The 19,334-nt window shown below is 39.5% G+C and overlaps 1 protein-coding gene across 1 annotated transcript in view; it reads right to left on the bottom strand.

The window, feature by feature from the left end:
* Positions 1-121: 121 nt before the first annotated feature.
* The window catches only part of LOC127647878 (serine/threonine-protein kinase LMTK2-like), an 84,392-nt gene continuing 65,179 nt past the window's right edge, over positions 122-19,334 (bottom strand). The window contains exons 7-14 of the mRNA XM_052132394.1: positions 11,765-11,895; positions 7,911-7,995; positions 7,523-7,644; positions 6,791-6,940; positions 3,809-6,698; positions 3,571-3,703; positions 2,903-3,157; positions 122-2,149 (exon numbers count right to left, since the gene is read on the bottom strand). Coding sequence (XP_051988354.1) covers positions 2,121-2,149; positions 2,903-3,157; positions 3,571-3,703; positions 3,809-6,698; positions 6,791-6,940; positions 7,523-7,644; positions 7,911-7,995; positions 11,765-11,895 — 3,795 coding nt within the window. The 3' untranslated portion in view covers positions 122-2,120. The remainder of the gene's footprint in view (positions 2,150-2,902; positions 3,158-3,570; positions 3,704-3,808; positions 6,699-6,790; positions 6,941-7,522; positions 7,645-7,910; positions 7,996-11,764; positions 11,896-19,334) is intronic.

The raw sequence follows: 19,334 nt of genomic DNA, 5'->3' as shown, positions 1-19,334 counted from the left end.
GTTATCTGCATATTTAATTGGGATAGAAGAAAATACTTTAAATAAGTTGCACCATTAACAGAATAAATGCATCTGTAAAACAAACCGTACCTCAAAATATCATACAGGAGACATAGAAGTTCATTTTCATTTAATTCCATAATAAACAGGGCAATTTATTATAAACCATTCCTTCAGACACTAAAGCATGATCATCAATATGAAGTAAAAATATCAGCATTTTTAAAATTTACACGTTATAAGGACATGATGACCTGCATTTCCCCATTTATAATTTCATCTTCAATCATTTCTCACTGGTGATATGTCAAGTTTCACTTTAAATTACAAAATTAAACCTTGTACCAACTCCTTACATCATTCCCAATTTACAGACAAAACGAAACATTTATATACATCAGTACAGTTCAACATTAAGTTACAATTTAAAGATGTGCAAGATTAAGCAAAAGTATACGGTTAAATATAACCAAAAGATTTTTTTTCATAAAAAGTCCAGTTGAAATGAAATTGAGTGCTGGTAATCCAGATAGTCCACTGGTTTAAACATAGAGAGAGCGTACTGTACTGATTTACAAAGGGATGTAGAAGCTACGCACCCGATTGCTCCCGCCATAACCTCTAGAAATCAACATCAGTCTCGCAATCTTGAGAACGTTGTCCAAAATCAACTTTCTTCCTGATTGAACTAAGAAAATATTCAGTGATATCAAAAGTTCATCTGGCTGATTCTGTCATTTTAACTTGACTTGATTTCGTCCATGTACATTCGTTTTCTCTGCCATTATCAACCCAAAACAAAAAGCATTTAGAGCAGCTCGATTGGCAAATATAAATGATTCAAATGACACATCACAATTACCTTTAAGACGCAATGAACGGCACATGCGCTGAAAAAGAGGAAAACTTGAAACCAGTTCCTATCCCTTGTGTTTACAAGCTGCTCTTCAGAGTTAACAAGGACAAAACAGGAAAATATTTCTTTTTCTAGGTTTGTTTATCATGTTGAGGCTAGAAGCAGCCATAAGCTTTAGATTCTGGAAGTTCTGCCAACTTTTCCTTTTGCAAAAATAAAAAAAATCTTTTAATTCTGGGGTGAAATATGGCCCGTTCTTGACAAGTTCACCCTCTTTTCTGACTCATAAAACTTTCCAACAAACACCTGAACTGAAGTTCAGGGAATGAGGAGCTTTGCTAATGGGAACCCGGGCAGCTGAACACACTGGACTTCCTAAAGTGGAAAGAGCAAGACTGTTACAGGCACTGCGATGACCCATTCACTATACAAGCAGGGGAAAAAACGTCAAATAAATACCCTGATGTGTTGCACTTCATAAATATGCCTCACAAACAGTCTGCAATGATAAGAAACTGCTAAAAAAAGATGTTTAGCATTTCCTCTCCGAAACTCTTGAACGGCCCATATCCTGACTTCATCACTGTATACAAAACAAGACAACTCATTGGGACGATACGGGTTAGCTGAAAAAGTGGTGCACTTTCATGAATGTATCGTCCGTCCACACTGTACAACAATATCTGTGGAGTGGCATACTGACATGAATGTTGCTTCTATTGGATATCTAATCCAGAACACGATCATATAAATAAGATCTTCACACCAGATTTGACATTAAAAAACAATCCAGTGTGTTAAAATAAAAGGCAAGTATCATATGATTCACATTGCACAACTTGAGCATGAGCCTACTGGCTCATTAGTGTTTACGCGAGTCCTCCGTTTAAACGACATATTTCAGCATCATCGTTTGGAAGTCAAATGTGGACACTGAAGAGAAATATTTGAGCAATAGTACATACACAAACAACAACAAAAAGAGGCAGGACACTTGGGAAGCACGTGAATGTTTCTAAAGCGTATGTGATGCAAGGTTTCTGGAAATTGCACTGATGAAAAACATAAATTATAGTAAAGAATCCAGAACACTGAGCTGAATCATCTGCAGAAAAGAGGACACAGTCACAAGAGGGAGGTGTTGATGCCACCAGTTTAGTCTGTGCCTTAATTTCATGAAATAAATAGCAATGCTTCCTGAGAAGCAATCAAAGCATGAGTCCCGTCACATTTCTACAACATTAAGACATGTCTGATACAGTGATTAATCTTTCTCCCCATCTTCACCACTTCCTGAGAAAGAAAAAAGATACAGAAATAAAAAGGTTATAATAATTATCTAAAAATTATATAAAAAAAAAAGTTAATAATTTTTTTTTATATATATAATTATCATGCCCCCTGATCAAACATAAATTCTGTAATAACTAAGTTTCCAACCAACAGAGCAATTTAAGTTTGAAGTGCCACCACCATGTTTTTGCAGCTCACAGTCAGCAGGGGGCAATAATTTAAACTCCAGCTGTACAGGCACAAAACAACAGCTGTTTGAAGAGCAGAGTGCATGGGTCTCAAGAAGTTTTTTTTAAAGTTGCAAACCTTATTTAAGTTGACACACTGTCCTAAAAATAATGGCTGTAAACCAGTGAAACATGATGAAAACACAGTAAGACACTCTAAAAAACATATTTTTTCCGAATATGCAAAACAATGGGCTGTTTTGTGTATTTCAGTAACTGCTGATCGCCTGGGATTTTCACACACAACAGTCTCTAGAATTGACTCAGAATGCTATTCTGTGATGCGGGTTGGCGCTGTTTTGGCGGCAGGAGGGGGACCTACACAATATTATGGAGGTGGTTTTAATATTGTGGCTGATCGGTGTTCATACATTATATATATATATATATATGTTTATTTGGATGCCTTTAAAGCAAATATTAATGCGACTATTTGCGATTCATTCAATAAATTAACCAGCAAATTAGTTCAATTAAAATTGTAGTCAATTGAAAGTCCTAGTCTGGAAGTTTGTGTTGGACTTACCCCCTTGTTCAGTGTCAGAGTCTGTTAGGTGGGTGATGGAGAAGCTAGACATGTTGGCTGGGGACATGGAGAAGCGTGAGTAGTTGGAGGGGGTGTTCCAGCTCTGCTCTAGGGTGCGGTTGGCAGGGGGTGGGGAGAAATACTTTGAAGCTGCCGAAGTCCCACTTGTCCTACTTGCAGCATGATCACTTGTTGCCTTTGAAAGGAAATTGGGCTCTGGAGATGGGAAGTCATCATCCCACTCGAATGCACCACCTGTTATGCACCACATAATAAAAAGATTTAATTGGTTCACAGGTTAAAACTGTAATCAAGACTGTAGTGAAACGGTTCCCCATAGGCAAGAAATATACTCTATGCCAGCAAATTTCATCATCAGCACAGTTCGAACAGACAGTCTTTAAGCATAGAGGCACGTCACATGCGCCTGCCATACTGTTTAAAGAGTTTCACAAATTAGTCGTTGGGTGCATACGTCGAATACGTCCATTTTACATCAGTCAAAAGAATATACTTTAAAATGCTGAGCACTCGAACATTTGTGAGATGGAACAGCGCACAGAAAAACTAAAGTATACTCTAGGAAACATAGATTACACTAATGCCCTATAGCACCTATTGTACCAATGCGGGCATTATGATCAATGTGACAGTCATTCATTGCATACCTTCTTCATCTGTTGAGCTTTCAGAGTTGGTAAATCTATTTAGATAGTTGGAGGAAGCCACTGGACTGCTAAAATCAGACACTTGACTACTAGGGTCAAGTGTATGCTCCCTAAGTTCCTTTGTTGGGGTTTCCTGTTTGGATAAAAACGGCCATATAAAGATAGCTTCTCTTGAAAGAAAACACTTGAGGTTTATGAACATAGATTTGTTAGTACGGGCGCAAGGACAATATCAGACCTGGTCAAAAAGGTACAAGGTGACATCATCAAAGAAAGAAACCCCACGTCTATCACTGCCCACTTCTGATGTTGGTTTAGCAGTCTGAAGGGACTTGGGCTTCAGCAGACTTTTGAGGTTGAGGGAATTACTGTTGTCTGAAATGATAACAGGTATGGGATGCACAATATCATCCTCACTACACTCAGAGCTAGAACTGTGTAATCGGTAAGCACGCATGTCCTCATCTGATTCATCACTATTCTCATCTTCTTCATCAGCTTCCATCCCATCCTCTGGCACGTATTCCAGTGAGGATCCATCCAGCTTGCCTAGATATCTCCCCTCCATATCTGGCTCCTTCTTCTTCGTTCCCTCACCAGCATATGTTCTTGTTAGCTTTGCATGGACCATGATGTCAGTGGAGGGCTGCGTAGCGGTAGCGGATGTTGCTGCATGTTCTGGGGCTGCAATATTATACGTTTGGTCTGACACAAGATCAGAAAACTCATATCCATCCACAGACACTGATCTATCCTGTCTCATATCCTCCTCAGTAGTAAGAACCAACTCTGGGAGAGGAGATGCTCTAGTCTGTAAATCACCATCATCTGATTCTGGAGATGTAGGACTTGCCGATTCTCTGGATATATCTGTCTCGGACAGCAAATGCTCCTCTTTAACTACAACTGCTTCGGTTGCATCACTTTCAACAACACGATTACTCTGGTGCCAAAATGAATAATCTGTCGGACTGCTTACATTGATGTCTTCACTCTTCTTATCTAGCTCGTCATTGTCTGAAAAGTAAGCCGAATCCCTGTAGTTTCCACTCAAGGGAACATCACCAGGTTCTTGCTGGTGATCAAACCCATCACCGTTTACTTGAACATCAGGTACACTTTCCACCTCAGACACTATAATTAACGGAGGAACCAGTGTAGAAATAGGCTCCACAGCAAGAACTATCCCATCCTCTTCTGAGGAATCCCTCACGCTTGTCTGCGAGTTCCACTCGGGTGACTCTAGATTTTCTGTTTCGTACCCACTGTCGGCAGCTTTGTAGGGGGGTTGAAGCTTATTGGCAGGGGTTTCTAAGGGCTCTCCATGTTCCACGTCCCTCTGCATGTCAAGAGAATATAACGAATCTGGCGTTTCAGCCAAATTCTCAGTGGTTGGAAGAGAGGATGAGGTGCTGTCTTCCAGGAGGCTGTCTTGACTAATTTGGTCAACACAAGATTCTGACACCAACAGTGAGGACATGTCATGAGTTACATGGTCATCCAACAAATTTTCATCTTGAACAATGACTTCTGATGGTGGACTATCCTTGCCCATCTTCTTGTCCAGCTCCATTATGATATCACTCATTGAGTTGTTACTTGTTAGACTTTCAGTGAGGCCACCTTTAGTACAATCACCAACAGGTGAAGTAGTAAAGTTAAGCTCAGCTAAGTCACTGATTCCTAGATACTGCCCATTGTCATTAGAGGCCCCAAAACATACTTCAAGGCTAGGGGTTTTGGCATCTATGCACAAAGAATCTGTAGTGGCACTTTCAAGGGACTGATGACCATCGAATGGACTGTCAACAATGACCTCAACGCTCTCAGAGGTAGATTCGGAACAAGAGCAAGCCCCAGCTTTTGTGGAACGCAAAGAGCCATTTGTGTCTGGCAGCTGGTTGCTACAGGTGTCTCCTGTTATTAATATATCTAAAGGCACCATTGTTTCATTTCCTATCAAAGGCGACAGAAAATCTTCTAAAATAGGGCTCAATAAGTCCAAAAATTCATCCTTAAGCTCCATAGAATTCTCGGCTGTAAGGTTTACACTATCTGAGACATTAGTGTCAATGATGGAGCTTATTGTCTCCTGAAAAGTTCTTGAGTCAGGCCGAGAGGAAGCAGGTTTCTCCATAATCAGGCTGTTGTCTTTGAGGAACAAAAAGTTTTCAGTGAGATTCTCAGTGTTAAGAAGTTTCATCACATCTGCACTTTCCTGATCAGAGATCTCTAGATGAATAGCTTCAGGTTCAACCTCTAAAAAAGACTTCTGAAATCTGTCATTCGTCTCTGTACCATTGGATTCCCCATCACACTCCCTCTTCGGCAAATTAACCTCTGGGAGCTCTATGAAACCGCCACTGAATGTATGAGAATCTTCCAATTTTACATCACCAACACTGAAAATATTTGTATGGTAAGGGCTCTCATGTTCACTTGAGGACCATATGTGGCTGTCCTGAAGGTAAGAGTCTTTGGAGTCAATGCTCTGATGAAAGAAATCGGCATCTGTACTGGACTCATCCAATCGGACATCCTGTAAGACTATGTAATGCTGCTGCTCTGACGCACTGGTGCCCTCAGCACCTTGACTTTCCTCCATCCCAATGTCACTTTCATCCAACTCCTCCAACTTAATGAAGTACTCATTTCCAGAAGAAGCTTTATGTGCATCAAAAACCGGCAAGGTTCCCGGAACTCTGCCAGCTTCTGTCTGACACTCAGTGTCAGGGAAGTGAGCCTGAATGTCTTGCCGTGGCACTGGAAAGAACATACTGTGGTAATTCAGAGTAGTGTCCATGGCAGAGCGATTGTGGCTGTCATTGAGGTCATGCATGGTTGCCTCCCACACATATTCAAAACTTAGCCCGCGACTCGTTTCGGTCACCGTGAGCACCTCGTCTGGTTCTCGTCCTTCATCAAACTGCTCCAGGATGGGGAAAGAGGAGTGACTGATGGTGGCTTGGCGAGTGGTGGGATTTGGTTTGAGAGAGCTCCAGCGCTGCTCGAAGTCATCTTCCACATCTTTCTGGCCCTGCATACGAAGATAAGTGAGCAAGCGGTGGATTTCTTCAGAAGTGGCCCTCTTATCTGCAGGCAGCCAGCAAAACTGCAGAACTTCATACCTGTTGAACGAAGCACACGGTTGAACTTTCAATGTTTAAAAAGAGCAAATTTATAAAATCTCTGAAAATAGAGTCATCCATGAAAGACTTACCATCGTTCTGAGTAGGGCAAGTCCAGCTGAGGCTTGAGAAGTCTGACTTGTTGATCTTTGAGCACATGGTTGAGCACTTCTCTATCTGACAGGTGAGGATATGGCTTATTTGCACCCTCAAACAGCTCCCACAATGTCACACCTAATGCCCTGAAAATACACATATAAATGTTAAGGATATTTTAAATTGTATGAATCGATTACTCGATTATCCTTTTAATTGTTTGTTAATTTTATGTAAGTGATGCAATTAAACATTGCAACCTTTTAGCAGAATTCAACCCATTCTTTGCAGTAAAAAAAAATCATAAAATTAAAAGAGGCAAATACAAAATCCATATTCAACAACCATACTAAAAAAGGGACGGCTCTGTAGTAAAAGCATGCTGATTTAGGCTCATGAAACAGCTGGCTGACAATCAAGCCATCATTTGTGCAGTCTGAGTGATTCACAAATGTGCACCATAGAAGTCAAAGACGAATAAATATACAACTCTGAGTTCAGACCAGTGCAACAGTTTGACCAGACCAGATCACTTTGTGATGGCTCTGATCTGCCAACTGCTGTGAGAGGCAAACAATTACTACCATTATTCAGCTCCTCCCTCTACACACATATTTTTTTTTACTGAGAGGGCTGTCCAGTACCATCAAGTACCAATCTTCCATAGAATTGCAAACGTGTACTAAATGCAAGTACAAGAGTGGAAACTATAGCTTTGAAATACCTACCAAACATTGCTGGGTTTAGTCTGTTCTGATGTAACCACTCCTCCATGCAGCTCACCAATCAGCTCAGGGGAAAGCCAGCGCAGAGCCACACATTGGTCATCCTCCGTGGTGATGTAATCCTCCTGTGTTAAAATAAATAAACAGCATATAAAAGCTAGTTAAAACCTAATTCTACTTAGGAGTAAAACATATTTAAGTTAAAAAAAAAAGATGCAATTCCCTACACAGTATATATGTTTGGTAGGTTGAGAGAGATGTTTTGACTGCTCTCTGCACTAGATGTGATAACTAAATACATTTATATTTAAATGCTTTGGGCTGTCACAAAATCACAAAAATGATTCAATAATTTAGAACATTAATGCAAAACAAAAAAAAAAAGCATTACCTTATAATTTGCAGGGCCAATGCCATAGTCTCCAACTTTGACAGTCAGGTCTGTTGTGAGATAGCAGTTCCTTAAGGCCAAATCACTGTGAAGGAAGGTAAGAGTAAAAATGAATCGGCATTCATCTAAAAAATTTGTGCTCTAAAAAACTCTTGTGTGGTGTGTAGTGTGGTAAATAGACTACGCCTCCTAAATAACTCCAAGATGTAAACATACCTCATTCAAGTCTAAGATGGTCTGGAATTTACCATGTTACGTCTTAAAATATTATGTCTGAATTTACAATGGCCTGGCATAAATCAGTTAAGAATGTGTTCTGCATTTCCATGCACAATGGAAATTAGGGCTGGAAATTGCCAGACTTCTTGATTCGATATTACAACGATATTTCCTAGCCGATTCTGCAATATTACAATTCTGTATTGCGATTTTATGTTTTTATATTAAAACAAACTACTTTTTCTCAGAAAGAAATGTCTATCGAAGAACATGTGTGTCTGAAATGACAATTGTTTCACTCTGTAATATATTTATATGTAATATATAATAATATATAATTGCAAGTAAAAGGTAGGAATGTGCAAAACTACCAATTGACCAGTCAGTCTGAGCTAGGCAACTAGTTAGTGCAAAGGAACCTTTTGGTTATTACCTTTTAGAATATATAAAACATTTTTTATAAAAAATATACAAAACATATATTACCATAGGGTATTAGTATTATCATAATTATAATTTTGCAACATAAAACTGGATACTAGCAGGAAACCGATGGAGTGCGTACTCCAGATAGGGAATGAGGTATTGCCCTAAGTGAAGGAGTTGAAGTACCTCAGGGTCTTGTTCACGAGTGAGGGGACAATGGAGCGTGAGGTTGGCCGGAGAATCGGGGCAGCGGGGGCGGTATTGCACTCGCTCTATCGCACCATTATCACGAAAAGAGAGCTGAGCCGGAAGGCAAAGCTCTCGATCTACCGGTCAATTTTGTTCCTACCCTCACCTATGGTCATGAAGGTTGGGTCATGACCGAAAGAACTAGGTCGCGAGTATAATCGGCCCGAAACGGGCTTCCTCAGAAGGGTGGCGGGCTTCTCCCTTAGAAGATCCGTGAGGAGCTCGGAGTAGAGCCGGAGCTCCTTTGCGTTGAAAGTAGTCAGTTGAGGTGGTTTGGGCATCTGGTAAGGATGCCCCCTGGCCGCCTCCCTAGGGAGGTGTTTCAGGCACATCCAGCTGGGAGGAGGCCTCAGGGAATCTCCACACTGGCCTGGGAATGCCTCGGGGTCCCCCAGTCAGAACTGGTTAATGTGGCTCGGGATAGGGAAGTTTGGGGCCCCCTGCTGGAGCGGCTGCCCCCACGACCCGACTTCGGATAAGCGGTTGAAGATGGATGGGTGTAAAACTGGAGACTAGTCAACATGTTCAAGATCCATTTCTGGGGCTGTACATGACAACTCACCTGTAGTCCCAATGTCATTGCATGTTATGTGCACGTGCATCCTGAGATACTCTGAGAGTCTATGCAGCATTCTCATAGACAACACTATTCTTACAAACTGCTCCCAACGATGAGTGTGAACTCACCATTTGCGCATGCTCCACAAGACACGGTCGCGAGCACGGTCTGCACGCGAGTGCCAAAATCGTTTGGCTCAAGAATCGCGATTTGTAACAGAATCAATTTTTTTACCCAGCCACTTTTTATTCATATTAGCAGTAGAAAAGGGAGAGAAAATAATTGGGGTAAGAGGAGGGGATAAGATTGGCCCTTAGGTACAGGCCTAATTCAAACTTGCATGTCTTACATGAGCAGCATGTCTGGAGATTGTGCACCAAACATTTTATGGGACAATTTGATATGCTGACAACCGCACATTGCTGTAGCTGGCAAATCAAGTCTTGCATTCAGGGTACCAAATTAACTTTTTTGTCCACAGCCTAACTGAACTGATGATTGAAACAGAAAAGAGAGCGTAAGATCTCTTTACATGCACGTGTTCCACAAGGCACGCTTGCACTGCACACATGAGCAGCCACTGAACCTCTGAACAAACAGCGACTCAGACACACGCATCAACGTATTTCTGTGATCTGTTCTTCAAAATATAAAAGTGTGTTTCTTCAAGCGCGTGTCTTCGTGTCTATGAGTATTTCTTGTCATGTGTCACACTGTGGCCTCATCTCATTTACTAGCATAAATCATGTATCCAAACTCAAAGATTGAGTATAAGCCTTCATCATTATAAAATTGCCTTTGTGCAACTGACTAGCTGCAAACCCATCAATCTCCATCCACTTTGTGTCTACGTTGCATACAAGACATTGTGGACACCGAACAAAGTGTTGATTGAGTGAGTGTGTTTTGTGGTTGGGTCCAAAGTATCCTGTAAACACACCAGCAGGTGTCGATGCTGGAGCGTTTCCCAACCCTACTCAGATAGCATCAGGATATTGTTCCCAGGGGGAAACAATATACTTACTGAACCAGTGAGTGGTCCGAGAGGACATATGGTGTCTTATTCAGACTGAGGTCCAAAGAACTCATGCACCAGCTCTGATTTCAGTTTTGCCCACCTATTCTGAGGTGTCTCTCTCTCTTACACCCTCTCCCAGGACATCACTGACACTAGTGCAGTTTGCTCACAGAGAGCAGGACTACTGTCATGCTCACTGAAACCACTGCAAGTAAAATGGACAGATATTTTAGACTCTGCCCTCTGAACCTGGCAAAAGGGACAAATACAGTACTGTTGATGGGTCACGGAGTAGAGCTGAGCTTTTGGCCGTACATGGCAAATTCACATGTGCAGCCAAGTGGTACATGAAGGCAACTGCTGCAGTGTGCATGAACATAGAGGAATAGCAAAAGCTGTGGCAAAGCAAAATAGTACAGTAACACTTTAAAGGAAACCCAGGGTTTTTCACGAATTTTTGTTTTTTGCCAGTCACCTTTGGCTTGCTCACTCAAGACATTAAGGCATAATAAAAATAAAACATTTGCAATGAAACTGTTCACTAGGGACATTCAAACCATGTGCAGCTGCTTTGAAACTACTGTATTTGTAATGTGTATTATGAAATGCACTAAACAAATTATATTTGGACATGCAGAGCAGCTGAAATGCCCAAATGTCCCAAGAATCCACTGCTCTGTAGATTTCATGCCTTCACACCCATCTAAACTTGCTTGTAGATGCTGTGGGAGTGGCAAAAACTGTTTTGCCATAAATCAACTTTGAAACCAAAAATCTAAGAGCCAAATTATTTTCATGATGGACACAACAACGGCAAGGAATCTCCAAGCCTCCTTTAGAGTTGTAGCCCATATAACTCCACCCACTCCCCAAGCCCCATACAAGGGGATCCTGTTACGCTTGAACTGCAGAATCATCATATTCCGACAGCGGAGGACAGCCAACACCTCGTAATCCAGGGGAGCTGTGCAATCAGACACCTTTCAGCATATTCTGAGCATGCAGGAGGGTACAGACAACCCTAGATAACCCAGCCTTGCCTCCACAAGACTGGAAGGGTAAGAACGAAAGTGCAACGTTGCTTTTCACAGAGCCTTGGCCTTTTTTTGGAAAAAAAAAGGAAAAAAGGCGGCCAGCCAGCCAGCAGAGTGTGAAAGGCTGAAAGAAAACACTCACACGTGCAGGCTACAGTGGAGACATGCGGATAGACAACTATTTACAGCATTAAACATGTGTCTCTCTGTTCATGCGTGTTATTTGGATTGCATGAAGGTTAGGCAATGTCAAACAAAGCAATAAATGCCAAGAATAGGAATAAACCAGTTGTGACAGTGAGTAGAAACGAAATGCAATGTGTGCCCATATTTTAGATCTTTGCCGTACCTGTGCAAGAAGTTGTGTTTGTGCATGTGGGTGACCCCAGCGGCAATCTCGCAGGCCATTTTTTGCAGCTGTAGTAGTTCTCCATTCCTGTACAACCACTCATGTTGCGATAAATAACTCTTCAGGTCCCCCTGAACAAAAGCAAAGAACAAAAACAACAACAAGTGTTGAAACTATAGACAAAATACAACCAATTTAAGACCAATATAATTAGTGTTGCATTGAAAATGAACACAGCTGTGTTTCTGATCTTCAAAAGGAAGATATTTCCTTTTTATACAATACTTGCATGAGCAGTTAATACCGAGTAAATTATACCTCAGACATAATATATGAGATATTATGCAATTTGGCGAATCACTATTATGTTAGCTAGATATTTCATCTTTACTCCATCACTGAAAATGACTCTAAAAAGATGCAAACTAATGTATTGAAGCTGTATTAGAACCCAGATTACTGGACTGGAATTAATTGCTGTATAAAACAAAAACAAATAACTAAAAATGCATTTAAATCTTCATGTGAAGCAGATTTCATGTCACATACAACATTTGAGGGTACATCGATGGTACACAATGTTTTCAGACTGAATGTGACAGACAACTTACAGAAGCAGCCACAGAGGGGCAGTACTTTCTCTTTGTACAGATGCTTTACTGCCACTGGGGAATCGACCAAATAAGGGAAAGGCTGTTAAATAGAGACTACTACATGGTCTGTCACAGCAATTTAAAAATAAAAAAGCAGTGGCAAGACAGGCTGCACAGATCAGGGCTGTTCAGATGTGTTGGGTATCTGGGCTAAAGGGAAGTTTAGGAGAAAGGGGCAGCACTCGAGGAGATGAGTTTTGCTGGACTGAACAGAAGTTCAGTGTTAATCTCCTCAATTATATTACTGTGCAAAAACTGTTTATTACCTTAATCAAACACATTGCTTTATACAGGTATGTAACAATAATCAGCTACAATGGTGGCCAAAAGTTTGGAATAATGTACAGATTTTGCTGTACAGAATTCATCAAAGTGACATTCAACTGATCACAAAGTATAGTCAGGATATTACTGATGTAAAATACACCATCACTATTTGAAAAAACTATTTGATCTAATCTAGACAGGCCCCATTTCCAGCAGCCATCAGTCCAACAACTTATCCTTGAGTAATCATGCTAAATTGCTAATTTGGTACTAGAAAATCCCTTGCATTACATCAGTTGAAAGCTTTTTGGTTCATTAAATGAAGCTTAACATTGTCTTGTGTTTGTTTTTGAGTTGCCACAGAGTGCAATAGTCTGGCATGTCTTAAGGTCACTATAAGGACAAAAACTGCAAAAAAAGAAAGTTTCTCTAGAAACTCGTCAGTCAATCATTGTTTTGAGGGATGAAGGCTATACAGTGCTTGAAATTGCCAAAAAAAACTGAAGAATTCATACAGAGGTGTACACTACAGTCTTCAAAGACAAAGGACAACTGTCTCTAACAAGGACAGAAAGAGATGTGGAAGGCCAGATGTACAACTAAACAAGAGGATAAGTACATCAGAGTCTCTAGTTTGAGAAATAGATGCCTCACATGTCCTCCGCTGACAGCTTCATTGAATTCTACCCGCTAAACACCAGTTTCATGTACAACAGTAAAGAGAAGAATCAGGGGTGCAGCCTTATGGGAAGAATTGCAAAGAAAAAGCCACTTTTGATACAGAAAACAAAAAGAAAAAGGGATCAGCTAGACTGTATGGTGCGTGTGAAGTGCCCGAGGAAGTGTGGGGTGAAATGTCACCTGAATATCTGGACAAACTGACAGCTAGAATGCCAAGATCTGCAGAGCTGTCATTGGTGCACGTGGAGGATTTTTTGATGAGAACTCTGAAGTAGTTTAAGAAGTTCTGAACATTTTTTTTGTTTGTTTGTTTTTAATTGTAATAGTCATTTTTCATGTTAGTAATGTCCTGACTATACATTGCCATGTTTTTCTGCCAATGTATTGTTAGAGCCACAACAAAAACGTTTTATTCCAATTTACATCAGCAAAGAAAATGAAGCGAATGAACAGGTGAACTTGTACCAATTTATGTGCTTACCAGAATGCTCCACTTGCATTATGAATATGCCATTCCCTTAGGGTGCTTTCACACTTGGATCGTTTGCTTGGTCCGAACCAGAGTTAGTTTCTGGGTCTGAACTGGGGTCCAAATTGCGTCACCAACGTGAGCACAAGCGGCAGCTGTTAACCACTGTAACTAGTTAACAACTCAAGAACAGCACTTATGTTTGTCTGCCACAGATGCATTGAATGTGCAACAATGGGAAAATTGTTAGTCTAAAATCAGTGAGCCCACTGATGCGATGCAACAGATGTGAAGGTGATTTATTTTGATATACAAGCATGTATGAGAAATGCATAGCATAATAATTGCTATCAGGAACCTGCAAAGATGCAAATTATACACCATCAATAGCCATTCACTGCCACGATTGAAGAAGAAGAGTTTTATAGTAGTGTCTTGTATATTTTGTTCCAAAAGCTGCCTATGTACGCAGCATTTTAAGACAATTGTAGGTGCAATTTCGAAAACAAAAGGCAGTTCCACAAGGTAGGCAACTTATTTATGCTGCCTACTAATGTGTAATGTTTTAGCCAAATTTCAAGGCATTACCACAAATCCTTCATCAATTACATAACACAATGCGACAAGCTCCAAGATGGCAGAGGAAGCAAGAGAAATGTTGATTATAAATACATTTCATCCATTACAGAAAGGTATCTATAAAAACAGTTCTGCGCAATTAAAACTGACCAATTATCCCAATATGTGTGTGCTAAAAAAAAATGATGTGCAGACAAACTCTATTGAAGTCACATCTTCCTTGTACTTCCATTCATGGTTTTTTATGGTTAAAAAACTCTGCATAAAAAAATTTCAACATCTATGTGTGCTACGTATTTTTGTGCTCATTAGGGTATGTTAACTTGGCAACAACCTAACATTAAAACCAATTGTGTGTTGAGTCTTCCTTGTACTTTACACGAGGAACGTTATTGGTGTGGCGTGCAGAGATGCTCCCAATGTAGTGTTCTAAATCTGTCACTTATGAAGTTTTGTGATGGTTCGGATGCTGCCTTGAGGCCAAACTATAATTTATGTCGCAAGCCAACATATCTCATGCAAAGTGCGCATCAGCACAGTATTCACCAATATCCGCATGTAGCCTAGTTTTTCTAGAAATGCGGACAGTACGTGTCTTTCTGCATGGTCTGTACATGTGACTGGCTTTGACTGTGCTAAAGCACTAGACAAATGGGTACGTGTTAATGGTGGAAGCATGGATGCCTTAAGTCATATAAACTTGTTAGATTTAATAAAAACTTTCTATTTTATCTAAAAGAATCTCAAACTCGAAAATGAATTAAGAAATCGGATGAACCGTTTCCACCATTTCATGTGTTCTCGCTCAATGATTGACTTTGATTACATAAGTCACAGAGGGTGTAGATGCTGGCCCTGAGAGGATCCTGATATCTCTGACTCCTAGCAACACAGAGCAAAGTACTCCCTTTGGAATGCTGCGGGAGAAACAGGGTTACTGCCACCAGACGCATAATATATCATTAACTTTATGTTTAATCAGACGACCTGTGATGCAAGGCGGAAAAAGGAGCTCTGTTTGAACAATGCAAGGATTGCGTAGAGAGTCTCCCTTTCATATATCAACTATTAATTCATGCATAATTCATATTGTCATGAATTATCTTCCACTATTAAAGACTAGCATGATGATATGAATGAAGAATACTAAATATTTGTACACGTATCTTGAGTGTGACGGATATAATCTATCTCTATCCAAATGTCTTCAGTGCCTAAAATAAAGGGACCACAAGCAAAAAATAAATAAATAATGTTTCTCATCGACAATTAAGCCTATTTTATTTATTTTTTTACATTGCATTATTATTTTAATAACAATTATGCATGTATTTTTATGAACTTATGCAGATTCTTTACCTTTGAGTGTTTTTACCTATTTATTTATTTCAGTTTTCTAACTGGTGATTTCATTGAAATTTGTATCACAATTATTTTTCTTTTATTTAAATCAGCATAAATTAAAAGCAGAACAACAAATACTATCATGATGATGATACTTCAAAATATAAATAATTTATTGTTATTGGTCTTAACTTGCATTCCTTGACAATGGGTGTTGAGGGGAATGTGCTTAACGGAATATTTCTGGTTTAATACAAGTTAAGCTCAGTTGACAGCATTTATGGCACAATACTGACTAGCACAAACATTTATTTTGCATCGTCCCTCCTTTTCTTAAAAAACCTGGCACTCTGTCAACATTAAAATACTCATTGTTTCAAAAGTTTAGCAACAAGACAAATAATTTAGTGTGATAAAATCACTTACTAACCTTTTCTGTGTAAAGTTATAGAGAATGTTACAACTTTGTTGCCATGATGATGTAATGTCAACAAACCCTAAAATGACTGTATAAATTACGATTTAAACAACTTTACAGCTCAAATAATACATGAGTATTAAGAGAAGAATGAAGTGCTTTTATAAAATTATAAACTTTACATTTCTGCCTTTAAAGCCTCCACAAATGTACCCCATTCACTTCCATTGTAAGTGTCTAACTGTAACCAACATTTTTGCTTTTCTTTTTCTTAACAAATGGATTGACGGGTCGAAATACATTTTTGTGGTAACTAAAATGATGCTACAAATGTTGTCGATTGAGCTTAACTTGTATTTGAACCCAGAATATATTCCTTTAATTGTTAAGAAAATAATGTCACAATGCAAAATAAAAAAAATAAATGTAAAACATTATATAATAAAATTATAATTGTATTAGTCCTAAAAAAATAAGCTTTATTTTCTATAAGGAAAAAAATGCACATTTTTTTCTCGTGTTTTTTTTTAAAGGTTTCGTGTGAGTCATGGATGAAAGTGTAGATTTTCTAATTTTTCTCATTTTAAGTGCAAAGCATAAAGACAATTAAAGTGCAGTTTTTTTTTTTTATCTAATAAAGTACAGTTAAATTCCACTTTATATTACAGCTATTCTCTGGCTTAAGACACACACACAGACACAAATTCTCTTGACAGCAGAGACTGTCACTCAATAAGGGGAGCAACTGGCATTCTGCAAACCAGCTCCTATTGCACCCTGCAGTTATATTTCAGTCTAAAATGCACTGTGTCAGGGTTACCACTGGTTACCAGTGATACACAAAGAAAATCAGCCACCCAGAGACCTTTGAAGGTGCTCCTCTCTACCTCAGACATGACATGTTGAACAAACCTCTTAATGAAAAGTGCATAAATATATGATAGCCTTACAAAAGCACTTTCAGTCTTTGCATCTTTAATTGGTTATGCTCAGAATGGAATACTTGTATACTGCTTACTGTACAGTATATACGGCATCCTGTTTTTTTAAGTATTTGAAACCGTATGCATCATGTTGCATGTTTAATTCAGTGAGTGGCTTTAGTTATCATTTATGAAGAAGACATGTGGTGAAGGCACATACATTTGTGCAAAACAAGTAAAAGCATGGTTGAGAGAAAATGGAAGGTTATTGGACTCCCAAACTGTGAAGCTACACTCTGACTTGGATCGAAACATGAGCTGTAACACCAGCTAAGGAAAGGACCCAGACTGCATTACGCAACAGTGGGCCACAGTGAGCTCATGCTTTCTCTAGAGACGGGTGGGATGGCTCGGAGCCATGCACCTGCTCAAGCCCAGAGGATCCCAGACCACTAACAACTGGTCAGGTGTGCAGAATGTTCTATACCACTAGCGCTGTGGGATAAACATGCAGCTAACTAATTACAGCATTAGCAGGGTCTGCCTCAGCACAACTAAAGTGAATCAGGGAATACTGTCTCTTTCTCAGATGATTCACAACACGAGTTTGCACAAACACCGAGTAGTGAACTGCCAGGTTTAATCAACCATTATGATTGGTAGATTAGCAGTTAGGGGAGAACAGATGATGGCATGTTTTATTTGTTTCATTTTGCACTAGCACATTAGAGGCTTATAAACTGTAACTTTTTATTGCAGCAATTGAGAATTAACAATAGACACGAATACTGAAATTTAAGGAAAATGTTGTAAAATCATATTTAAAGTACCTTCGGATTTGAATAAAAATGTAAGTTTAAAACTTTATCTGATTGAATTATTTCCTTTTCACAATCACGGTCCAATTCACATACACATTTTTTTAAATAAAAATATATATTTTGTTTTATAAAAAATAATAATTTTATAATTATTATTTTTAACCTACCTGGATGGACATGTCATTATAAAAAGCAAGTTCCACCCCCAAAAAATTATTTGTTACTTTCACAATCATATTCCAATATGCCGTCAATCAAAAACAAGACGTTTCTAATTTTTCTGTGCTTATGCAAGAGCTTGATCAGTATTTAAAATGCAATTCTGTGTTGTATTCCAACCCTCTTCTCTTTCTCACAGCACCTTTTGCTGCATGGTGCTAAAATGCACAAACACAGTGAGATGTGAAAGTAACAGTGACAGTAAAGTAATCGTGTTGCTTTATTGGGATAAGAAGGAATCGGAGAACTACCTACTGCAGGCAGTTATTTGGATCAGATCCATGTCAGGCACAAGCAACACACCCGAAATAGATCAAGTAAAGCAGAAAATAAATCAAAGGACAAGAAACAGCCCAATGACAGAGACTGGCTCAATAACTTCAGACAGATGCTGGTGTAATTAAAGCGCTGGGAACAAATAAGGTACAGTGGCGTATCTGGGCATACATCAGACTGTTGTGTTTGGCAGTGAGACAAAAACAAGATCCCACCATGCAAATCAGCCACTTTCAAGACAATTTTCGTCCCTAACAAAGCCTTCCACAGTATAAAGAAATGCATTAACTGCACCAATTCAAGTAACAATAAACATTTCCCAAAATCTAAGTGGGAGCTTGACTAATTGAAATAACTCATCCCCACCAAGATTGTATATTCATTGCAATGGGCATTAAATCTCTAAACCTCTCATCCGTCAGAATAATAATAAGCTGGAAGACTGTGGCTATCTGCTTTGCTACAGCAGCCATGAAGCCGCTTTCACGATTCGCGTCAGGGCATCTACATCAGCATCAAGCGTCGCTTGGAACTCCACATGAAAAGCGCTTGAAGAAAACGTCTCTTGCGTCTTCGTGATCGTTAAGACTTGACCTGCTTCTGTGGTAATTAAATCTCACCTTACAGAGGCTGCAAAGTGCGTGCTTTGTCACAAATCCCATCTGGGCATTTTGTAGTGATGTTTCATTCGTGAACGAATAAGTCTTTCTGAACTAATCTTTCAAGAAAACGAATCGTTCTTGTTCACTAATGTCTCTCCTTTTTGGCACCAATGAGCTCTACTGCTTTTCATGCCTGTAAAGACTGACTATAGCATGAGCAAACAGCATACAAGTGCGGGCTGTGAAGGAGAATATCATTGGTTCATCCCGATGAACGAATTTGCGCCATCACTGAACTAGTCTGTCATTCGAGTCTTA

The sequence above is a fragment of the Xyrauchen texanus genome, chromosome 8 (genome assembly GCF_025860055.1).
Source record: "Xyrauchen texanus isolate HMW12.3.18 chromosome 8, RBS_HiC_50CHRs, whole genome shotgun sequence".
Lineage (NCBI taxonomy): Eukaryota > Metazoa > Chordata > Actinopteri > Cypriniformes > Catostomidae > Xyrauchen > Xyrauchen texanus.
This window is presented reverse-complemented; position numbering and strand designations above follow the sequence as displayed.